Source organism: Pseudonaja textilis, chromosome 3 (assembly GCF_049901715.1).
Source record: "Pseudonaja textilis isolate UNSWEBS1 chromosome 3, rPseTex1.2, whole genome shotgun sequence".
Classification (NCBI taxonomy): Eukaryota; Metazoa; Chordata; class Lepidosauria; order Squamata; family Elapidae; genus Pseudonaja; species Pseudonaja textilis.
The window spans coordinates 68815283-68841896 of record NC_141992.1 but is presented as its reverse complement, the minus strand read 5'-3'; the positions used below and the strand labels follow the sequence as shown (position 1 = coordinate 68841896).

Here is a 26614-nt window from a genome sequence, read left to right as displayed (position 1 = left end):
TACAATGTCAACAAATTGGTAGCAAGCCTATATTTAAAATTATTTTAGGTGAAAATCCAGTTACTGCATTTTCTTGAAAGCCCAGGAGATCCTTACACTCCATTTTCTCTATCAGTATGTGGCCATTAATCTATTTAGCTGCTCTCATAATAACAAAATAATTATATAGGATCTTAGACAGTCTGTTCTCTAGGGCAACAGATGGCATCATTTGGAATCTCATCAAGAGAATTTGATTCTCAAATGGAATTTATATCCCATTTGAATAATATCCCTCCAGGCATTATTTATTTTGAAGTAGGTTATGCCAGAGAGTGATTGCAATATAGTTACCTTATGACACAACATTTAGACAAACAATATCTGATAAATTGAATTCTTTCTTTATTATCTCCTTTTTACAGTAGCATGATAGGTTATACTTGCACCAATGTGTTTACCTGTATCTTTATTCTAAGATTGTAACAGCTCTGACATAAAGGTCAGTTTAGCTTAATTTATATGCAGTAATTGAAAATTGAGATTACAAATTCTAAAATCAGGATTGTAATTTCTTCATTTTATTGTAAAGAGAAATGGAAACCGTTTTAAGAACGATTTGATGTGCATATGTGTATATAAATAATCTGAAGCATTTAATATTTGCCATCTCCACTACTTAATAAATTTGGGGATTTGTACTCTTTGATTCAGCATAGGAAAAAATTGCTGCTATTCTAGGGGAAGCAGGTAATTATTCAGAATGTTTTGTCTTCAAATATGGGCCTTTTATTTGCTCCAGCAAAACTCACAAATCTGCACAGGAAATGCATAATCTGCAAGAAATTAAATCCCTATAAATATTGTTAAGTATGATGCCAGCCATAATGATTTTCTTGTATTGTAGCCTGATCTGCCTTCTCCTTCGTCTCCATAGTCAACCTTCTTCTTTTCTTGGGCCCTGACTAAACATTAGCTTTTTTATGGAATATACTTGAATGGCACCATTGGTTTTAATTTATATCCTGCTTGTCAAAACATCGGCATTACTGTTGATGTAGAGATGAAGGCGCCTGCGGAGAAGAAAATTATCTGCAAAGAGTTTAGCCATGTGGATTGAGAAACCCATATTTCAATTTTCCATCATTTTAAAATTAATTTAAAGGTTTTAATATAATGTATTATATTACACCTGCTGTGCTATTGATAGTTTAATTTTAGCATCCTATGATATCCCTGAAATGGATGAAACTCAGGAAATGTATGTTGATGTAAATTGCCACTCTGCATTACATATGGATCATAACCAGCATGTGGTTTGCATATATTTTCAAGTTTTCACAGGTACTTACATGTATGGCATTCAGCTTTGTTCGGATATTTTCCCATGTCATTGTAGTTGTGCTTTTAAAGTTGTAGCAACGTTCTGGCAGAATCTCATCTGCCATCATCAGGCTTCTGTATTGTGTTTGTCTGGATGAATTGATCTGTGCTGGGTGGTGGTGTGAGAGTGCGTGTAGATAGCGGTTTGTATGTGTTTTCTTCTGTGTGTGTGTGCGTGCATATATATATATATATATATATATATATATATATATATTCATATTCTGAGTTTTTCACGGGTATTTGTATGTGGATCTTTGGCTGGGGGTGTGTTCTGTTCAGGTGGGGGCTTGGTTGTGCTCAGGTTGTGCCCCAGCAACTAAGACTAACACAACCAAGCCCCCACCTGAACAGAACACCCCCAGCCAATCAGAACACAGCCAAACCCCCAACCAATTAGAACACCCCCAGCCTATCAGAACACAGCCAAGCCCCCACCCAATCAAGTCACACTCCCACTAGCAGTTAAAAGGAAGAAGCAGCTGCAAGCTCACATTACTCTGAGGAGCACAGAGCCGAAGACCCAAGCCCAAAGATGATGAATGAGACTTCATCGAAACGTTGCGTAGATACTTCCAATTTTACGCGGGAGAAAACCTGAATAACCAAAGATCCATATATATATATATATATATATATATATATATATATATATATATATATATGTTTCTGAGGTCTTTGATGTTCTTGGTTGTTCGGGTTTTCTCCTGTGTAAGATTCAAGTATCTAGGCAACGCGTTCGATGAAGTCTCATTCATCATCTTCAGGCTTCTGTCTCCGGCTCTGTGCTTTTCAGAGTAATGTGAGATCACAGAGGAGAAAAGCCCGAACAACCAAAGATCACATATAAATACGCTGCCTCAGAAAACAAATATATATATATATATATATATATATATATATATATATATATATATATAATAAATATTTATAAATATATATTTATATTTATTTATTTATTTTATATATTTATTTATTTGATTTGTCAATTGTTTACAAGATAATAAGTATAAGTGTATACATAGTTATGAATACATGAAATGGGTACATATAACAAAAATAATAGAAAAATAAAAGAAACAATAGGACAGGGACGGTAGGCATGTTGGTGCGCTTATGCACTTATGCATATATAAATTCTATTGCAACTGCTAATATATTACAATAACTTATTTTAAAATACTCTAAGCAAAATGTCTGGAATGTTTTTTACATGTGAATGCAACAAATGCACAAAATGCCTTCCATCTCTACTGACCAAATAATCAACATAATGCAGTTTTGGGCATAGTTGACACAATAGTTGGTGAATTTCAAAATGATTTGTAATTATAGAGATACTACATTGAGTACTAAACTGGCTGTGGTGGTTTTAAGTTGAGCCTCTATTTATATGGTTTGAGGGTAAAAAAAGAACTTTAATGAAAATAGCATAAAATTCCTACTTTTATAGCACTAGACTTATTTTGGCATGAAATGAAATAACTGTTGAGAAAGCAGAAGTCCTGCCCCCATTTTTACTTGTGTCCTGATTGGAAGGCTTGGTGTGTCACTCAGTTAAGCTTTATTTTTAAACCTGGTCAAATAGTATTTTGTGGACACAAACTCACTGTACAAACTGTTCTTCCTGACGAGGTTCTTGTAGTGGTTAGAGTGAGGAATCAGAAAATGGCTAAGAAAGAAGAATTTTACTACGGAAAAAATGGTAATCTTTATTTTTTTTCATTTGCCCTTAATAAGTAACTTGAGAAATATTTTGTAGTAAAGGCTGACATTAAACTCTTTGAAGATTACTTTCTCTGGTCTCTCACAGTGTTTAAGATGTACTAAAAAAGCACCAGAACTGTATGTAATTATTTGCTAATTACAAATTTTTGTTGCTTGAATTAAAGTGCTGTTATGATTCATTAGAATTCATATTTATCTTTGTTCATATAATTATGTTTTGGGACAATGTTTTAATTTTCAGATTTTAGATTAAAGAAGAAGCTGTCTTTCTAGTTGTAATCATGCTTATTATGGAATGTTAAATACTGATTCATACTTACTACCAGCTCAACATATACAGGAGTTAAACCAAAGTGTTTTTTAAACAATTATCAATCATAAAAGTTATAATGACTATGAGCATAACCCTAACCCTAACTATTGAATAAAGTTAAAGATAGTGCTTCCAACATACGTATTATTAATCAAATTGAATAATTACAAAAAGCAATATAAAAAAGAGTGTGTTTGTACTTCTTTCCATGTATTATCAGCCATATATACATACATACATACAAACATTGCTATTATTACAGAATTATGTAGAAAGAAAAGAGAAATACAATTTTAATATATAAAATAAATCAAGTTTTGACTTGATTGGTTTAAAAATAGATTTGCTCAAGTGAAAAATATGCGTATACAAATGTGCCAATTTACCCAGACTTTACATAGATGGGCTAATATAAGGAAAGATCTGCATTTATTTCTCCAAGCCTAGATATTTTTTTTCCTATGAGTTGCATATTGGTTAGTAATGACTTTTTGGGGGGATTCAGACAAACTATAATATTTGATAGGACTTTTATAAAAGTATTCCTATTTGAAACCTAGAATTTGTTTTGAAAATGATGTTATCCTTTGTGTTTGCTTTGACTCTTAATTTACATTTGTCTTTGATGCATGGATGTATCAAAGAGTCAGGGGCAGAATTAAGAATAACAATTATCATTAGAAGATAGATGCCAATCCCACTTTTACATATCCATATAGATTTAATAATGTACTTTCCCCAACATTATGGAAAAATATTCATATGTACAATACATTTACATGTGCTAAGTAATTTCAGACAATGTTTATTCAGAAGCAGGATACATTGCTAGTAAAGTATTTTCGCATGGAATTTATGTAAATTGAATTTATGTAGGATTGAAACACAAGGATACACAATTGACTTAAAATTGTACTTAAAAGTGTTGATAATGATTTTTCATCCAACTGGAGAAATTTTTTCATTAATTGGAGAATATGAGAATCAGTCTCTCTGCTCTTCAAATATTTCAATTACCCTTTGGATGAAAACATGGAAAAAAAGGTTTATTAGATTTGCAAGTGATCTAAAATTCTATGGAATAGCTAATACCTTGAAAGACAGAAATGACATTCCCAAAGCTCTGGATAGATTGGAGAAAGGGCTAAAACGTAAGAAAGTAACAGGCATACATGCACAGTTGTTCTTTTAGGACACGAAAAAGAAATGCAAAGGTATAGGATGTAGAATAGTAGGCTTAGTAATCTTGTAATATCTGACACCAAACTGAGTATGTATGGTGTGGCTACAAAAAGCACAAGTGTAATTTTAGTTTACATCCACAGAGGTATAATTTCTAAACCACAGAAAGTGTTCATTCCATTCTGTTCTGCTTTGATCAGTCCCCACCTTGAATTCTATGTCCATTTCTAATGCACCATACTTTAATAATAATTCAGAAAAATTGGAAGAGGTTGAGAGAAGGACAATGAGGATAAGTAGACTAGAAATTATTTCATTTGAAGAAATATTATAGGATCTGGGTATGTTTAACCTGAAGAAAAGGGGACACTATGATAGTAGTCTTCAAATAACTAAAAGGGTGTTGCATGAAAGAAGATTCATGGTCTGTTATCTTTCCTTCCAAAATACAGGACAGAGTAATGAATGAGTTAGAGAAAGGAGGATTCCAGCTGAATGTTAGAAAAACTTCCAAATTGCAGTTCAACTACAGTATTAAAAATGTGATGGGTTTCAAGTATACTTGAGGGAATTCAACCATTACTTATTGGTTATACCTTAAATTTATCTCCTGAGTCTGGATTTGATTTGAATAATGTCTATATAACATCATTATTTGTGTTCTACCATTTGATCACATAGATATTTTCCAAAAACTATTTTTTTATATTAGCAGTGAAATATATTTTTGACGGCTACTGCAGTGGAAAAGAATATATTACAATACAAACAGACACAAATCAGCTTTCTGCATTTACAGAATAGGGAGTGTGTTTGTAAAGTTTTTAGATAGTAAGGATCTGGACAAAGTCTGTGTTTAGTTAATGAATAGTACTCATAATTTCTTCCAGGAAAGGAAGGAAAGTTCATAAAGCATGCAGTACTTTTACATAGTTATTGAGAAACTGATCTGTAGAACATATTTTCATGGAAACAAGTATAAGCTTGAGAAGACAACTTAGTGAAAGCATGCCTTTAATAACTACTTGAAAACTCATAGTTCATTTTTATGAATATTGGCTTGAAGGTATATTATAAAGTTGAATTGCATCGGGGAAGTAGGCCTAATAAAAATACTGATGAATTCTCAGTATCATAATAATAGTAAGTCACAAAAATTTAAGGATATCTTATAGAAAGTTATGATAGTTAAAAAGAATCAGGAAGATGCTTACAAATTAAATAAGAAAATTTTATTCTTTTTTTTCCCTTTAGACAATGTAAATATTCTACCATTTTTGCTAAGTAAGTTATTTATGTTTGAAACATCATTGTTAAATCTGATGATTGTTTGAAAAAAGACATTGCATTTGCAACTTTTAAAAATCTGTAATTCTACATTTTGAATTCAGAGTAAAGAAGGGATAGGTTGCTTAGTATCTCCAAATGTTTTGAACTACATTTCCCAGGATTCTTTGCCATACTAGCTGAAGACCAAAATGTCTAAAGGACAACAAGTTGCCTATCTCATTTTACAATAAATCTTCCAAAACTGATGACATTATTTAGAAGATAATGGAAAAAATTATACAGTATAGTCAGTATATTGCAGCTATATAATAGAGGTTTAGAGTCAAGTACAGCTATATTGACAAGATGGTGCTCAGCTTTTATCTGACAATGACTCAAAATTAAACCATTTAGTTAATATGGAGAAAAGGTTAGTTAAACTGATGACTCAAGGAATTGAATGAATTCAGATTTGTTTTGGCTTTGTACTTCATCTCAAGTACAGAAAGCTGTTATTCCATTATGGAACTTTCCATTATGGAACTTTTCCATTATGTTGTTTTCATAATGATAGTGTCATTGTGGCATTTCCAGCATTTTGGAAATGCACACTCCCAAACATAGAATTATATAATAAATAAGCAAAATGTTATATTTTGGGGGGGGAGGTTAAGTTCATGTCTTCCGAATAATAATGAGAAGCAGAAGTGATAGGTATTATAATTTATCTGTCGTTAATGTGCTGTAGAAGATTTAAAAATTGCTGAAAAGGCGCTACCAAAAAGTGCTGAAATTATAAGCCAATTGTGGACCAACTGACTTAGCCTAAACATTTTTCCTCTTTTAGACTTTTGAATATGGGTAGAAGTATTAAAAAACCCTACTGCTAAGTATAGATATTCTCAGTGTTGTGAAGTAAACATCACATCTGAACAAAGTACCTATTAATCTGCACATTTCCTCTCCTTGGAGTTTTCCAGTATTACTGCCAACATGGTCCTGTACACAGTGACTTACTATGCTCAGAGATGCTTAAAATAGTTTGTGTGGCCATTGGTTTTTTTTTAAAGGATCACTCTGTACTGGAAATATATTACTAATAATAAAACAACTTTTAAAATATTGAGTTTTATCATTCCTAAAGGCTTATTTAAGGAGAATTTTATTTTTATTTGTGAATTTTCTGATGGGAATTTATCTAGACAACCCAGCAGAACACACTTATGTGAACTCATTCAATTATGGTTGTGGCCAAAATCAGTCCTATTTAAGCTGAAAAATATCTCCATGGTTATGAAAATTAATTATGGTGATGGACAACATCTATCCTATTTAAATATTTTGCCACAAAATATTTCCAGCAATGAAAACTGCTGTAAATATATGTTAGTTTATGAACAAAATGCTCTTCTCAACATTAGGTCGGTTCTTACAAATATTATTGAGACAATATAGTAACTTTCAATTAAGCATAAAACTGACCTTAGAATAGCCTGCAACAGATTTATTTTCTGAAAACACCTGCAGACTCTAGAAAATATAACTAAAAACACTACCTTGCTTCAAAAATGTACTGACCACTGATTACTTTTACATGGTGCCTGGTTTCTATCCATCATAATCTCACATGATGTAATTGTTTATTGTTCAATTGTGTACCACTATTTGTAGGGTTTTTTTAATATCCCCCTCTTGATACAGGCTCACAAACCAAATCCCAGATGCTAACTCAATATTTCCATGATTCAAATGACTTTTTTTGTGCCACAGTATTAATTTTAAATGTGAATTATGTTGTCATTGATCAGTATAAACACAGTTAACGATTTGACATATTAAAGAAGATCTGAAATCAGATATTACATTTTTTTCCTTATTTATTTGTATTCCTCCTTTATTATTTTTACAAATAACTGAAGCCAACAAACATACCTCAAACTCCTTCCTCATGCTATTTTCCATGGAAAAACAATCCTGTGATGTGGATTGGGCTGAGACCGAATGATAGACCCAAGATCACCCAGCTGGCTATCATGGCTAAGGCAGGATTTTAACTGGTCTCCAATTTCTAGCCTGGTTCTTTAACCACTACATCGAACTGGCTCTCAGTTTTCAGTATATAGAAATCAGTAGAATAGGGACAAATTCTCCAAAGGATACAGTTTCAGGATTGCCATTATTGAACAAAAAAAACCAAAAGACCCATTTTATCAAATAAATTCCAGTTGTGCTGTTTGAAAAATAAACAGAATTAAGCTTGCTGGTGTCTAATTGTGTGTTTCACATTCAACAAATGGCAAAGAGATAAGATCTAGCAGTAAAGTAAAATTAAAGTTTTAAGACAAAGGCAATGTCTCTTCAGCAGAGACCTTTTTCTTTTTTCAACTTTATTTCAGATAAAATTGATTAAAAGTAATATCTTTAAAAGATTAAACTCACCTTAACATTACTTTTAATTGTTTTTTAGTATGATTGATGTGGAGGAATTGTGAAAAGTATTAACAGAAACAATCCCCCTCCCCCAAATATGCTTTTATGACATTACCAAGAAAGGCACTTATAATTTGCAAAATGATATACTTCAAGGCCATTGTTTAATATTGATTTCTTTGTTAAAAACAGAATTGTTAAATCACACATAACTTAGCACCACTAATTTACAGTGTAGAAGTCACCCTGCACCACTCTGCATATGCAAGTTCATTGAATTCTGCTGTCTGATTAATACTGCTCAGTGCTAAAAGCCAACTTAAATCATTTCTGTAATCAATTCTCATTGCCACCCCAAAGAACGTTTCTAATGATTTCTTCAATTCAGACCAGGAACTACCCATGTATTTCTACAACAAAATATCTATCTATCTAGATACTTCCTCAACTAAAGAATACTGATGAGGTGATGAGAATTGTAGCTGAACATATCTGGGAGGTGCCAAGCACCATTACTCTGCTCTTTATAACATGAGAGACACCTTTATTTGCTGTCAAAAGCTACAGGGAGTTTCACAGTCAGCATTGTGTTACAAAATAGAAAAAAGCACCTCTAATGTTCAAATTAAACTAGCAGACCCAGTATTATTCAGGAATGTTTATTTTTACTTATCCTGTTATTTTAAAATATATTCTACTTCCACTACAGTATTATTCTAGACAGTTTATTTTAGTTATCCTATTATTTTAAAATAAATTCGACTTGGATTTGGATTATATACTTTAAAAGGCTCATTAGTTATACAGTTCCTGATTCTATATCATGGTCTTTGGTATAGAACACATGTTCCTGGTTAAAATTTATTAGAGCTTCATAATTCTTGATGTGATTCCTGATCTCTATATTTACCATGTATCACAGAAATGAACTTCATTTCTGAAGACCACAGTGATAACATATTCAATCTCTAAACTTACACTCATTCAACAGTTCCCCTCTCCCTCCCCTGATTTTTTTTTGCCTTGGGTAAAATCACACAATAAACTCTTATAACCCCTGCCAAGTATTTACAAAAGAATCACAATAATTCATCCTTTGGTGAACTGCTCTTTGAATGCAGGCTGTGGAAGCACCAGACTCTGAAATTATAATACAGTAGCTCCTCTGTCTTCTCTTAAGCTCCTACCACATCACAGAATTTCTCTGGGGAGTCTTTATCCTCTTCTTCAAATTCCTTATTTCTCAAGAGTTTGCCACACTTCCATCAAACTGGATTGATGACTTGGCATTTGTCCACAGCTTTATAGAAAGGTTCTCCTGATCAAAGCAAAAATTTTAAAAGGCAGGTTTCTTTTTCCTGTGTGATCTTCATAATATTGGTACTAGCTGTTACAAGATTTTCTTGCATTTTTATCTCCATTCAAGCTGGATCTAATTTATTTTGGGTCCCCCTTAGGCCCGGGATTCAATGTTGAATGAGAAGATTCATAAAAGTTTTTCTCGAAGACCTTGTTCTTCAGGCCATCTTTCAGAAAATCAAGATCTCTCCTTCCTATTGATATCTGAAGAGCACTTGCCTTCTACATGAACCAGATGATGTTATTTCAGAGTCCAACATTTGTGCCTTCCAGAGAATTTAATCTTTCTTCACAATGTTCTCCCAAATAGACAGTAGTTAACAATGACATTTTGTTATTAGTTGGTCAAACAGGATTAACCTCATAGATTTACTCTATGAAACTGATGGCAGCACCTGCAGTTTTAGCAAAAATCCTTGAGATTCCCATGAACTGAGATTCCAGCAGAGTTTCAAGATCAGTACTTTTGCTACCTTTCCATGTTGCACTACACTGTGATTTACGCAGAGTATTGAGAGAATAATAAACATTAATGGTTTAACATCACTGTTGGCCATATGCCACAGCTGAGTGGTCGTAGTTCAAGAAGACAGATCACTAACCCTTGAGAGTAATCTACTGCATTTTACATGGCATTGTTCATCCAGAAGGGTACCAAAGTGTTATGCAAGTGAATATATATTCATTAGTCTTGGCAATAGTAAATGCTGTAATTTATATTACATTACAGGTATCTATTATAAATCCCTTTATTCATTTCCTGATACTTTTGTTCTTTGGGTCCCAGGCTTTTTTCGTGTTTAACTTCTACTGACTATCGGCATCAGTGTTTTTTCTTTCAGTCCCATACTTTTCTATTTCACTGTCCTATGTCTGTTTTACAGAGTCCCATAATAGTGCCATACCATGGGAATATCCTCTGAGCATTAGATAGATACTGTAGAGCATTAGTTGAGAAAATGATATATTGTATTTTTAAAAATAGCAGGTTATTTTTTTAGCTACAGTCTCTTTGAATAAATCTGAGTATAATTATATATAATAGTTCATGGTTATAAATAGTCTTACACATGGCTATTTTTCCCCACAACCCTGTAGCATTTAAAATCCTTTCCCAGCCCTTTTGATCTTCAGAATAATTCTAGATGAACAGAAAAGAGATGGCAACAATTCAAAAGGAGCAGTATCGTAAGGACCTTTCTTATCAAAACAAAGTTTGATAAGTTGTCCTTATTGTCTTATAACTGACCACTCCAAAAAGTTTCATTTCATATCACTGAATTTATGCAGCCCCTTTTCTTCTAAATATGGTCTTGCTCTTCTGTTCTTCTTGCAACGCTGGTTGTTTTTCTGCTAGTTAGAGCCATTCATACTTCCCATTAAAAATGTGATGGTTCAAGTACTCATTTTAAGAATAGTGAAGGGAATATTGACACTTTTACTTCATTACGTTCTTAAGATACCAGGCAGTTCATCAAGAATGCACAAAAGGATATAAGAAAAAGAACATGAATCATCCAAGTTTTCTCATTTCTGTTTAAAGAAGTTCCAATACTGTTGTATTTTCTTGACTTTTTTAATCTCTTCTCTTAACCACCCACCACCTATGCAAATTTCAATCACTTTCTTACAAATTATGTTCCTATTGTGGTGATTCATGGTTAGTTTTCAATAAGTAATGAGGCTACTTTATTTAAACAAATCATTGTTGAAATTAGCTAGCATTTTAGATCCATATAATAATTTGACTGATTATGTATTTTCAAGTTGGTGTAAATGCTTAGAACTGCATAACCAGAGCCAGGATGATTTATCCCCAGTCTGGCCCTTCATTTTCTGGTGGTAGCCACATTGCTTCTAAAATCTAGTTTGTTTTACTTGCTACTAGTTGTCCTTCCCTTTGTTTTCCTTTCATTTTTCCCAGCATTACAGACTTCTCAAATCAGTTATGTCTTAATATTAATACCACATAACACAAGGCTACAAAAATCTGGGCCTATATAATATTTAAGACTGTACCATAAATGGTCAAGACAATTTAAAAAACTGATCTCTTTGCTGTGCTGAAGGAATATGTATATCTGTTCAAGTAAACCAGCCATTATCTTATAAAGTAATACTGCCTGCTCCCTGTCATCACATAGTACAGTGCTGGTTAACCTTTTTGTCGTCACACGCCGAAAATGTGTACATGTATTCACATGTGCCTGCACCCATAATGCAATGCCCGCATGACCCCTGTGTGACCCCCACCCCTTGCTCATGCGTGTAACCCTCCCACTCCCCCACTTTCCTGCGCATGTGCAAGGGATCCCCTGTGTTCCCCCATCCCCCTGCTCATGCGCACACATCTCCTGCATGCGCCCCCCATGCATGCGCAGTCTAATTATCTACCCAAAAATCAGCTGGTTGGTGGGAGGCATGTGCACATGCGCAGTGGAATTAAGCTGGGGCGACGGCTCGCATGCCTGCAGAGATGGCTCTGCGTGCCACTTCCAGAACATGTGCATTAGATTCACCATCATGGGCATAGTATATTGAAACCATAATTGATTGTTTTGGGATGTTCCTTTGAATATCTCCTCCATAGTGTTTTTTTTCTTTTTTTTTTTACAGTCTAATTTTTGGGATTCCAAGTAGCATTATTCCTATCTCACCTTTGCATATGGCTGTTTCCACTGGATAAGGCACTTATAGATTAAGGTTGTAGTTTGTCTAGAAGTAATTTTTTTTAAAATCATTTTCATCCTTGCTTTTACTTTTTAAAAAATATTGGTTTCACTTGGATTCTTTTGTAATTCTAACACTAAGCCATATAATATATGGATTTAAGAAGCTTATTTTTATGCAGTGCTGGAGTGTATGAAAACTGATAAGAGCATCTGACTAACTAATGAAAGGATTAACACTGAATTCTATATGGTGCATTCCTGACATGCTTACTACATCCCCCATTACTACAGTGAAAGATTGAAGATAGCAGAACTAAAAAAAAAAAAAGATTTTGCTATCGACTGGTACAGAGAAGAGGTCAGTTGGTGGTATGTAACTATTAAGCTGCATTACACTTTTTGTTTGTCAAAACCAACCTTCACCCCAGAACTGTATGAATTGGTTGGTTGATAGAGCACTACTATGTTTGGCATCTTGAGTTGCACTTGGAGAAAAAAAAAAAAGAGCAGGATAAAAATCTAAAAAATCAAAACAAAAAATACCTTGTGCGGTAAGAAACTACAGGTAGACCTTGACTTACGACTACAATTGAGACCCAAATTTCTGCTGCTAAGTGAGTCATTTGTTAAGTGAGCTTTGCTCCATTTTACAATCTTTTTTGCCACACTTGTTAAGTGAACCACTGCAGTTGTTAAGTTTGTAACAAAGTTGTTAAGTAAATCTGGCTTCCCCTTTGATTTTGCTTGTCAAAAGCTCGCAAAATGTTGCAGCAACTGTCATAAATATGAGTTAGTTGCCAAGCGTCTGAGTTTTGATCATGTGACCATGGGAGCGCTACAATGGTTGTAAGTATGAAAAATGGTCATAAGTCACTTTTTAAAAGTTCTGTTGTAACCTCAAGCAGTCACTAAATGAACTGTTGTAAGTCAAGGATTATCTGTACATGATTTTTTTAAGGTTGAAAATGCGGAGAAGTTTTAAGAGGGCAGAAAGAAATTTCAGTTTCAACATTTTTGTAAATCTCTTTTCATGATTTCAAAAGGGGATGTTTTTCTGCATAGTAGTATGGCAATTGCAACTGTAATTAATTCATAAGTAAGGATTTTGAAATAAAACTAGGTTTGCAAGAATTCTGTAGGCAGTAATCTGCAGGACTTATTTATGAGTAGAAATGTACAAGATAAGCTATCGATGGAGACTCATTCAAAGAATAAAGTGATTGCTTTGATGAAAACAATATATCTTTCTTCTATTTGTCTTATGTACTTTTCCATAGAATTTCCATTTGAACTCACACAAGTACATGTGCAAATACTTTTCTCTTAAACTAATACATTAAAGATCTTAACTACAGATTTGAAATTGTAGAAAGTATTCACACTCACATTCTCATGCCGTACAACAATTTTATGCAATGATTCAGTGAAAATAACATGGGCTTTCTTAATATTGTATTTATTGGTTTGACACTGACCTTTTAAAAGAGCCATAAATATATACTAGTTGATTTGACTAAAAGCATAACAATGTTTCATTTTTTATTTACTATTAGATTAAATGAATGGTAGCCTAAAATCTCTTTGTGTAGAAAAATTCATACCTTACTTGCTGGTCAGGTAAATAAAGCATCTGCACACCAAATATTACTTTTTCTAAATACAGCTGAGTAAATAATTAGATCATATTTATCCTACATCTAATTAGACCACTTGTATAGCATGTGCGTTTTTCTACATCTATGTTCAGATTTTTGAAGAACATATATTCAAACAACCAAGAACAGCCAAGGTAAAAAAGTAGGTGGGATCAGGATAATGACCACATTTGGTTTATTTTAAATAAAAATGTAAGGTGATTTAAATTTAATTTTTCACATATAATTAGTAAGATTACTCCTCATGCATTCACTAACTTAATTCACAGCAATTAATTTGAATGGCAACTTTTCAAGGACTTGGAGGGAATGAAGGCAATTGTGCTGCTAAGCAGTATCAATGTCACTTGCAGTTGGAATATTTCTGTCCATCACTGAACTTGTCTGGAGCTGCAGGAATGAAGTGCAATAGCACTTTATGTAGAAATTAATGGCATTTTTGTTGTTGTTTGTTCTGCTAGGTTTCAAGGGGTCCTCAGTTTCAGTCTTTTGATTTGGTTCCTATTCTGGATTCCTAGTTCTGGATTTTTAGTTCTGTTCTCAACTATTAAGGAGTTTTCTCAAAATAATTGGAAACAGATGAGTCCTGATTTTTTCTTTGTTATGTTTGCTATGACATATTTTATAATCTGTTATTTTAAATGCAGGTGAACCCAGAAAATTTGATCCAAAGTTCAGCGGACCTATTCACAACAGGTAAATGTTTTATTTTGATATATCAAATTGTGTTTTTTTATGTATGAATATAAAAGAGGGTATGTGCACTTAATTGATTTGGGAAGGAAAACTTTTTTTTCTAAGAATTCTTAGCAGCACTCATTTCCCTCTCTCACTGAGGGAGGAAAAACATACTTAAGAGAATCAGGAATAATTATGTCCCCCCACCCTCCCAATACTCTTAAAAAGTAATGTTTTTATTAAGACCTGCTTACCCTCAGCTTTTATTGTGTGAATTTTGGAAAATTTTCTTGCCCCTGTTACACAGGCTTAAGAGATGTTAATTACAACTGTTTTCCTGATGAGAAGATTTTGAAAATCTGTAACTGGAGCACAGAGAATTCTGGTAGTAAGTATATTGACACCAGAATTAAAATTATTGCAGTTGTTGTTGATCTGTTTCATCTAATTAACTTCCTCACAATAGACTAGGATCCTAGGATTAATTTTTGGCCTGGTATTTATGGATTGCTCTATTAGCAACACCAGCTATTTTTCTCTCTTCTGGTACAATCGAAGGAAACATACAGATCTACCAATTTCATATCTGAATCTTTTCAAGTGAATGCCATTTTGAATGCCTGATATATTATATTGTACTTCTAAATAAAGCCTAACATTTATTCTCTTATTAGAATTAATTGCTGCAGTTCTCCAGTCTCACTCTCTTAAAAAGCTAGTTCAGTCATGCAACAAAATAAAAATAGTTCTCTCACCTCTTTGTAATTTCTTGATCCTTCTTTAAGAAATCTTAAATTTTAAAGTCATTTATATAACCTACTTATACTCTTTGCTATTTTAAAGATTATTTATATTAATTATTGGTCCCTATAATTTTTAGCAGAAGAATGCTTGTGACCTGTTATATTTGTTTTATGCATTTTAATAAGACTTGCATTTTTTCAATGGAATTCCATTGGACTTGTACCTTTTCTGATTTATAAGTAAGCTTCTGTTATTGCTGTAAGACCTTTGGCACTCTTGTCTTTCCCTTTTAAGCATTTTTTAAACCAAATTTCAGAATATTTGATCAAGAACAGGCAACTTGTCTAGGCTAGTGGGCACCCCTAAAACTTTAAGAGCCTATCAAAGGCATTCTCAAATGAGTGTGATGGTGCAGTGGTTAGAATGCAGTACTGCAGGCTAATTTTTTGCTGACTGCCAGGAGTTTCATTCCGACCAGCTCAAGGTTGACTCAGCCTTCCATCCTTCTGAGGTTGGCAAAATAAGGACCCAGATTGTTGGGAGCGGGCATATGCTGACTCTGTAACCTGCTTTAAAAGTGGTGTAAAGAAGGGATCCCCAGCCCCAGCCCCTGGTCCACTACTGGGCTGTGGCCTGTTTGAAATCAGGTTGCTTAAGAGGCAGGCTGACATGCATGAATGCACAGCTCAAGTCATGCAAGTGATGGGCCAGTGTGCATGCGCAGGCAGTTCTGCTTGCATTTGAGCTGCACGTTCATGTGCACATTGGCCACTGCTTGTGTGGCCTGGTTCTTCTCTTACCCCCAGCTGAGCTGCCAAGCCACAAGGGTTGGGGACTACTGCTGTGAAGTACTATGAAGTGGTATATAATTCTAAGTGCTATTGTTATTGTTCATTGACTTTCTGCCATTTAAAAGACAGAATTTATTCTGTGCCAGCTTTTTTAAGTTCCAAGAATGTCATTCTTCCAAACCAACCCCACTGACTTATCCATTATTTCATTTTCTAAGAATGCTATAATTCCCCTGTTAGCTCAATCACATAAGGACAATAGTTGAGACTGGAGACTTTTACTTTACTCGTAGCATGCCTAATTCAAATTTATTTATGTATTTATTTGTTTATTTGTATTGAAAGAATCAAAGCCATTCTGAGCAAGTCAGGTTACCACATGTAAACACTTAGTTGGTGGAATGTGGGCAATAATACACTGTATTCCAAAGTAGTGTGTAGATTGCAAATCATTTTATATCATTAGGATGAACACTTGGGACAAAATCTGGTTTTTGTTGCACTTATGACATATTTGCCAAACTAAGCACTACAGACATTACACATTTATAGACAATATTGCATGTGGCATGATTATGACCCAGAGCGCTGAGTAGTCTATACCTTCACTTTACTAGAAAATTTGATGTCAAAGCTTCAGTTGTCCAAAGCTATGATGTTAATAGCTTTGGGTCCATCTGAACACATAATAAATTCATGGAAGATAATGATTTGGAATGTAAGACAAGTAAATGGTAAAGAGAAAGAAAGAAAGAAAGAAAGAAAGAAAGAAAGAAAGAAAGAAAGAAAGAAAGAAAGAAAGAAAGAAAGAAAGAAAGAAAGAAAGAAAGAAAGAAAGAAAGAAAGAAAGAAAGAAAGAAAGAAAGAAAGAAAGAAAGAAAGAAAAATATATCTGTGAAACTAAGAGAAAGGAGAATGAAAGTAATCTGATCATGTGCAATGGACTCACTAAAACATGCAAGGCAATGAAGGTATAGGTTTAATTATAAGTAAAGGGAATAAAATGTATATTAGAAAGCATAGGTCAACTATTTTGTGATAGGTGGATATCCAAATAGAAATCCTGATATTGAGATCCTCTCAAAGGAATGGTGATAATAGAAGAACAAAATAGTAGTTTTAGGAGAAATTGTGGAACACTCTGAATGAACGCTATTCCAGGAGAAAAATCAATTAGGTGAAAAGGAACAAGATAAAAAAAGTATAGAAAAAGTAAGTGACTTCACTATTTGGAGACTCAATCATAAATTAGAATCATAGTAATTAATTGAAGATTTGCTTTGAAAATGTTGGCTCCAAATATGTGGTTTAAGCATTAGTCTACTCAGTTTGTGTGAAAAAGGAATACATATAAGTATAAAAGCATGATTGACTGGATTGTTTTTGATGAACAATTGACAGAATTAGTGTAGGACACAAGGATGGTGAGATTGCCAAATGTGGGTCAAACTATTTTTTTAAATTATGTCAGGAGTAGATCTTGGGAAAAAAGTGGGCATGAAGCAAAAAGAGAAAAGAAAAGAAATAGAAAATATGGGTCATGGGAAGAAATAATATTAGCAGATAGATTATCAAAATAATGAATAGAGAATAGACATAAGGAAAGAGAATGTAATATCTTGTTGGAGTTACAATAATGAGAAGTATAAAAAGGATGCTTGGTGGAACATGAACTGGATGAGAATAAAAATATATAGGAGAATGATCACTACAAAAACTGAAGATGACAAAAATACTATTACACATATGCATTGAGAAAGAGAGTGACAATAATAATAGTCATAGATAACAAGGGACAGTTAAGATTAAGAGGGAGGAAAAATGCTAAAAGATTTTGATAAAGGTAAATACATTTTAAATTAGATGAAGAGAGGTAAGTAATGAGCCTTCAGCAGAGTGGACAGAATTAAAAATAAAAGGGATCAAAAGATGTGGGATGAAACAAGTGAGAAATTGCTAACAGGAATATTGTGTACGTCTGTAGTGAAGTTATAGAAATATGTTGGAAGAATGGAATTGAAGTAAAAGTAGGTGAAATAATGAATGTGAAAATGTTTTTAAAAGTTAAAAGTTGCAGGTTTAAATAGTTTAAGGGGAAATATTAACATATAGATGTGGTGGGCTTGTGAAACAGCTGTGCAACTTTTTAAACATGTGAAACAACATCTATGCCTAAATGATAGAAGAATGTGGCTATTATTATAATACTTAAAGGAAAAAGAGGAAGCCTAAATTAAGAGTACAAGAACAACATTTCAGAAGTACAGGATGGTTTTGTGCCTGCATGGCATGCAGAGGTCAAATTTTTGCTATTCAGCAAGCCATTGAGAAATGTGTGAATATGAGAAAGGAATTTTATTATGTGTTTGTTGATTTAGCAAATGCATATGATAAGCCTGAATTATGCAACATTTTACACAAACAAGAACCTGAAAGTCAACTTGCTGAATGTGAGAGGGATATCATGAAGAAAAGTACGAGTGAGAATAGAATTTTTAATAAGTGCTTCAATATTGAGAAGGGAGTAAGACAATGATGTGTAACGAACCCTTGAGTACTTAATACATTAATGGATAAAAGTACAAGGAATGCTTGTGATTATGTTGGAGATATTTTGGTTGGGGACATGAATATACATGTAGTTTCGTAAACAGATAATTCTGTATTACTTCGAATCTGAATAATTTGCAGTAAAATCTAAATATATTGTATTGTGTCTCTATGTGTGTTTTGTAATTTGATCCTCATTCATTCTTTCTGTTTGACCAAACCATCTCAACTTATTCTTTATTACATGCAGTGCATTCAGAAAGTATTCAGACCCCCTAAACTTTTGTCAATTTTGTTATGCTGCATCCTGATTTTACAGTTGTTGAAATTCATTTTTCCCCCTCATTAATCTACACTCGGTATCCCATAATGATAAAGCATTAAGGGGGAAAAAGAATTCGTGTATTCCCTTAAATTGAATCTAAATTATTAGTTTTTCTACGGAAACAAGAAAATACCATACAGGTTATCCATATTTATCAGAATAATCATATCAATGTAAAATGATAGTTATTCATGGTACATATCTCATTAGTGATATTCGCACATCAAACTCTTAATCTAGCATATAAGAAATATTAGAATACATTCCTATCATCATTTATTGTCCAACAAGCATGAAATTCTGCAAAGGAGGACTAGCAAAATTAGCTGCTAAGCAATCCATCTGATTTTATTTTAGCAATAATGATATTTAATATGCTTGGAGAGTTTAAAGGGTTTGTTGCTGGAAAGGAAGAGAAGTATTAAAAGCTCTGCACTTTATCTTCCATTTTGACTTGAGGCAGAATTTCTATTAAGTTTAATGGGAGTTGAAGATGTTTGGTATCTTATCATATATCCACATGCTGTGAAGCAGTTTATTAGTGGTGTAGCCAAATTAACTTCTGATTTTATCCCCTTGCTTTACACTATGATACCTTAATATAAATATATTGTTACCATGACAATAACTGCAGATACTTGCATTTCACAGGTTCTACAACCACAGCATATTCTTCAAGGCAGGTGCTACCTAACTACTGTATCATCTAATTTCAGTATATTGTAATTTATAAGGCTCTAGGAAGAAATGCAACATGAGAAACTAGCATTTATTTTCTGAAAATAAAAATCTTCTCCCGACTCTGCAATGAACACATAATTCAAAACTTCCTCTTTTCTTGTTGTAGTTTTTCTTTATTAAGCAGAAAGCATTTATTGTTGGTGTACGTGTTGGATCTGTTAGTATTGTGTGACAGAAGACAACACTGTAAGTGTTATGACATTCATTAGTCAGTATTTAGTCAGTACAGACATTAGTATTTTTAACTTTTGTTACTGTGTTTTGTTCAGTATATAAGCATGTACTGTACATATTTAGTTGTCCCTGGTCATTGTTATCCATGCCTGCTGTAGAAAATGCTGTTATTGTTAGAGCAAGGAGGGCATTAGATCCGGGGTGTCAAACACGCGGCCTATGGGCCAGATGCGTCACACGCTGGTCATGACCACTCCCATTTTAGCAAAGGGGGGGAAGTCATGATATATCATGTGAGGAGAACGTGATGACGCAAGTTTGACATTCCTGCATTAGATATTTTCTTTTTATAGCCTTAGTTTTCTTTAAGAAGTAAACTATAAGTGTATAGTTAAAGGTCTGTGTCTAGAGCCACAGGCAAGCAATGCCCTGTATTAGAACAAACTAAACATTGAAAAGTACCTTCAAAATATTAGCAGACAACTGTACTTAGTTTGATGGGCAGGTTACAAGTGGAATCTTGTTGCCCATGCTATTCATCTTGACTTTCATCAGCCATCTAACCTGACTGAATTCAAGATCTAGTATGCATATATAGGCTTGAATGGCATTATTGCCCCAATTTATATCAACTATATGAGATGACTCAATGCACATTAGATTTCCATGCCCCCTCCAGACACTCTTTTATGCATATTAAGCAGTTTATGATGGTAGAGGCATTTGTGCTGAGATGGATATTCTAAGCTTGCATTTGTTAGAACTTGCCCAGAGCACTCTGTTAATTTTTTTTTTTTTAAAAAAAGTAGTTTTAGTGGCATGTCATCTTTTATAGCAGAGATTATTCCGTGTCATCAAATCAGATCCAGAATCTGTAATAATATTTAATGAGAAGTTGTTTAAAATTAATAAAATTATTTCCCTTGATTTTTATCAATTATATCAAAACTATAGGCAGAATAAATGAACTGTTAAACAACTATGAATCTCATCAGTGTTCTATCAGACATGCTTTGTACCACTTTTGTCAATTAAAGTTAAATAGATACAGAACAATTGTAATCATAGTAGTTGGTTTATATTGGCTTATATTGTCTTGCATCATGTATTCTATATTTAAATGTTTTTTAAAATGTTAATGTAGTTGCAATTATGTTCGTAAACTGCTTTAAGAAGCAGAAGCTATGGACATTTAAAGTAAATTAATAAATTATTGTGTGCATTCTAAGTAGTAGTATTAAAACAAGTTGCCCCAATAGGGCTTATTCAAAATCGTGAAATTCTTTTTATTACAAATATATTAGTGAGAATATAATTTTTTAAGGGGGGCAGTATTTCTGTGCAGTCAGAGATAAAACAGGGATCAGGATCATACAATATTGTTTATATTATTACAATAGTTATATTATAGTAATATTTTTAAAGTCAGAGATCAATTGTCCACCATACTCAGATAAAAAAACCAACTTAACATTATTTGATCACTGTAATAGACAAAATAAACTATAAATATCTAAACAGCATGTATATCCTCCAAATTAACTAAATTAATAAACCCTTATATCCATAGCAGTTGAACAAAACTTAAGAAGCCTTCTATTGATTTCTTGGATACATTAGCTAATAGAAAAAATGCATTTTTTGGTCATCTGTATGAACAAAAGCATAAAGCTAGAGAGAAGACATAATCAAATGGACAAACACATAACATTGGGTGGTTGTTTTTTTTGGTTTTTCCTGAGGGATATCATTATGCTTCTTTTCTAAAACTGTAAGTATTAACTCACCGAATCTAACCAAGAAGAAAACTATCCTTCTATCAGTCATATAAGGATGGGCAAGCTACTAGTCCCCTCCCCTAAATATTGCCGTCTGATGGGAACTAGGAAGCATGACTTTTTTATGGCACCTCCTGTCCTTTGTGGGACATTGAAGTTCAGGGACCTCTTCCCAACTAGTCTTGAAGAACTGGCTTTTGCTAAGAAAAGATTAGGTGACTGTGCATCATAAATTTGATATAGTGATAGGTTTTTGTTGTTTTTAATGTTTTCAATATAGTATTTAGTTTTATAGTTTTAATGTAGCCATTACGCTGTTTAAACTTTTTATAAATGTTTTGGAATCCACTCAAAGTCGGTCATAAGATGGACAGCTATCTAAGTCTAAATAAATGCTGTGCAGGATTAAGATATTTAGATGGCTGAGATAAAAGTTTTATGAAATGCTCCTTTTCAATAATAGCTTAGGAAAGTTCCTCTCCCAGTTTTGGAGATAACTCAAAATTTATTTTTTGACAAGGCTTGAGTTATAGAGTTGATATCAAAATTAAAACATAGGAGTGCTAAAATATGTCCTTGCTTAACTCTTTTTCATGGGTATTGAAGCAGAAAGATCTTTGAAGATGAAACGTATGTCCTGCATCAAAGCATTTTCCTGCAGAATTATAATTATGTGAAGTAAACTGACAAGCTAAGGTAGACACTGACCATTTCTCCCATAGCTTCTATCAAGAAATTAAAAAAACACCTTTAAATCAATAAAGGCACCAGACTACTTTTCTGCCAAATGATGCAGGACAATACAATGGTCAAACATTGACCAATCTGCCTTAAATTCTGCTTCTTCATCTGTAAACACTTTTATCTTGACAACCAATCAGTTCATTTCCCATGCGGCATATAATTTGCTGATAGTACTTAGGAAAACTGATAGACCAACAATTTGACAGATCAGCCATTTCTTTTTCTAACTGACAGTGGTAATAGAATGAATCCATTCCAGGGACATTTAAAAGGAATCATCAGTGTAGAGTACCAGTAGTCCTTGACTTATGACCACAATTGAGTCTAAAACTTCCATTGCTACATAAGATAGTTGTTACAACCATTTGAAGTTACAATAGCATTGAAAAAAGTGTGACTTTTTGTGAAAAACAGTCATAAGTCACTGTTTTCAGTGCCATTGTAACTTTGAAAGGTCATTAAATGAACCGTGGTAAGTCGAAGAATACTTATATAGAAGCACTAACCAGATTTTACTCCACGAAGGTTGTCTAGTTGTGGTCATGAGAATGAGAAACCTATTGCCTTTCAGATGTTGAATGACAGAACAAACCATCTATAATCATTGACCGTATTACTGAACTGCAACAAAAAAAACCCATTTATATTAGCCAGAGTCACTTATCATTAGCTTGTTATTGTACTTTTTCATAAATATCTTCTGTTTGTGAACATCAAGAATCTTAAAACAAGCATGTAAGATGATATCAATATTTTTAAATTTTTAATTGGGTGACAAAAGATATCACTTTTAAATTAATGCATTGCAGGATATTATATTTTTAGATTTAGTAATTTTCTTCTTTTTCCCGCCTGGAATGTTGAAACAATTTGGAAAGTTGATTTTTCCTGAAATTGTGGCAAGGGTTCTGGTTTTCTTAATTATATTTCTTGATCTGTTGGGCTGTAATAAGACCTCTCATTTCACAAGTTAAACAATCATTTTCTTCCCTGCTTTCATATTTAAGCTTTGTAAAATAAGCTCAACCTTACTTATTGGCCTTTGTGTTTCCAATAGATAACACAAATTGGAAGAGCAGGGACATGGGAAAACAGATTATTGCTTTACAAGGAGTTTAGATAACCCTTGGTATGACTATATAAAATATCAAATATTTAAAATGCTATTTTAATGTTTAATAGCTTACTAATAATAACTTATGGGAAGGAAAAGGCATAATATGTTAAAGTGGAAAAATTGGTTAGGAATGCTATTTGGCTATTGCTATTGGCTGCTATTGCTATTATTTTGATTATAATACTTGCTAGACAAATAAAATAATAATAATAATAATAATAATAATAATAATAATAATAATAATAATAATAATAATAATAATAATAATAATAATAATATATTTCCTTCTGGATTCACAAAGGTTTCTTATTCCATGCTAGAGATTGTGATTCCATGTCCAACACAAGTATCTCCTGCATCTGCAGCAAATTGAAAAAATATACAAAATACTTGTGCACTGCAGTTTGTCTCAGAACCTCATATTTCCATTGTATCATGACTTGGCTATTTAACTCTTGGTCCTTCTGTGCATCTTTAAATGACAGAGGATACTGCTTAGAAAACCAGATATTGTAGCTTTTAGTCACACAATTCAAGATTATAGATTAGATACAAGAATGGGTGGGATTCAAATTTTTTAACAATTGGTTCTGCGGGCATGGCTAGGTGGGCATGGGCATGTGACTGGGTAGACGTGGCTTCTTGGTTTTTCTGCAGCAACCCCCTCCCTGTCTGGTTTTTTTTTTGGCTTCCTGGGCCTCAGGGAAGCCTCCTGGGGAGGCGTTTTTGCTCCCAGAAGGCTTCTCTGGGACCCAGGAAAGCAAAAAATGGAATGCAGGGGGCGTGCAGCACCCCCCGCCTCCCCCTGTGTGCCCCTTGGGCCTCAGTAAACTTCCTAGGTGAAGCAATAAGACAGCGAGGAGGATCCTGGTACAGCTGATCATTGGAACAGCTAATTGTTGGGAGGGGAAAAATGATACCTTAAGGTGTGACTGGGCAGGGGAGAACTCAGTCAGCGATGTTGGGCATGCGCGCGATGTTGCGCATGCGTGAAAAGGACTGACTGGGATGGGAGGGGTGGGTGGAGAGGGGCGGGGCCAGCCAGGGGTATGATTTGCCGGTTCTCCAAATTGCACAGAATCATAATAACCAGTTCTATAGAACCTGTCCGAATCTGTAGAATCTCACCCCTGACTAGATAGACAGACAGACATAGATTTAGACATAGTGTTCTGACCCAAACCTGGTTCCAAGAGAGCAAACACAAGACAAGGCAGCAGCCCAACCCTTTTTTTTTTTTTTTTGAAAATTTTATTTGGGTTTTCACAAAAACAAAACACAAATAAAACATCTTTTTTGAAAATAGCATGGTCCCAGGTTATCACTTCTTCATTCAGACACAAAATTCAATTTTATGCTCATTTTTATATTCTATTCCATATCTTATTACCATTTTATATTTTCTACATAGTTTTTCCCCTCTTCTAATTTTCTCAACTTTGTTTTGATTATCTCAATTCAAATCATTATATTTATACTTTTGTCTGTCCTGTTACAATTTCACATTATCTTTTCTTATTAAACAAATTTTTCCCTGTAGTTACCAATTAGAGTATTACACCTTTATATCCTATAATTTTATCCATTCAAGCTCTTATTTAAACTTCAGTGTATAGCTTTAAGATATAATACATAACTTCCAATCGAATTCTGCTTGGTACATTCTTAAAATAGACACTTATTCTTAAAAAGAAAAATTATATATATATATGTAAATAAAACACATTCCATTCCAATTCAATTCTATCATTAATATGCATTAAAATCTTAACATCTTTAACATTTCTTTTCAATTGAATATCATACTTCCTTGGGAACACTTATAAACTTTCCATAGTTAATTCTTTTTTTCCCCATATTTCTCACTTATATTTTTATAAATCATTACTAATAATTAAAAATGTTCCCTTTTAATTCTCTCAATCATTTTAATTCATTTATTGATTAACAAACATCCCACTGCATTACAATAAATATTTTATCCATCATCATATTTTCTAAAGTTATTTCTATTTGTAATATAACAAAGCTATCTTAGGTACCTTTGCAGAAACCCTTTTAGAATTAAATTTTCACCCATTATCTCTAGACAAACTTATGGTTACAATCCTTATATCTTTTCCCTGTTTCTCCATTTCTTGTTTCTGTCTTTTACAACTTCTTTTCCTTGCCTCCTTCCCTTTCTTCTTCTCCCTCCCCTTTTTACCCCCTCCTCTCTCTACTTCTAACTCTCTCATCTTTAATCCTCTCCTGTTGCTTTCTAATATTATACTTATCTTTCAAATTGTTCTTCTTCTTCTTGGTTGTTTTTCCTAATCTTAAACCTTTCACTCTCTTTCCCCCCTTTTCTTTTTTCCCCCCACTTAAAATTATTTGATCATTAAAGATGGCTTCTTCTTTGTCCCAACCTTCTTGTTCTACAAGTGTTTCTTGTTGCTTCTCATAGTTCCAGATCTCCATTTCTAAGAATTGAAACATGAAGCCAAAAGAACTTCTCCTTTCTTGTGCATCTTCTTTCCATTTTTAAAGTTCCGTTTTCAGTTCTTCTAAGAGTGATACCATTTAAAAAACTTTCTTGTGCATCTTCTTTCCATTTTTAAAGTACCGTTTTCAGTTCTTCTAAGAGTGATACCATTTTAAAAACTTTTAAACAACCACCCAGTTAATTTTAGTCATCTAGATGCAAAAACCAAAAATCACCAAGTAATCCAAATAATCCAAGGCTGTTTTCCACTTTCTCTTCCTTGGGTTCTATTATTTTGTTACCAAGTTTCCATTAAAATGTATCTTTGAGGAATCTTGTTAAAATTTCACTGTAAGTTCCTTTTAATTACAGTTCCATTCCTTAATTCCAGGCAGTCTCCTCCATTTTTCCAGATCCTGCCCTTCTATTCTTTTTTTTTCTCCTTTCCAGCTTTTAAAAACTTTTAAATGTCCAGAAATCTTTATTTATCCCTTTGACTTTTATTTTCAGCTTAGATGCCTATTAATGTCAAAGTGGA

General features: G+C 33.3%; 1 protein-coding gene across 3 annotated transcripts in view; it reads left to right on the top strand.

Annotated features, from left to right (window-relative positions):
- The window catches only part of SLC44A5 (solute carrier family 44 member 5), a 168754-nt gene that overhangs the window by 81718 nt on the left and 60422 nt on the right, over positions 1 to 26614 (top strand). For 2 of the 3 annotated variants that reach the window (XM_087930041.1, XM_026700187.2), the window contains exon 2: positions 14618 to 14666. In XM_087930041.1, coding sequence (XP_087786167.1) covers positions 14618 to 14666 — 49 coding nt within the window. Of the gene's footprint in view, positions 1 to 3003; positions 3068 to 14617; positions 14667 to 26614 lie in introns of those variants that run through there. The other variant, XM_087930040.1, reaches the window with a different exon arrangement.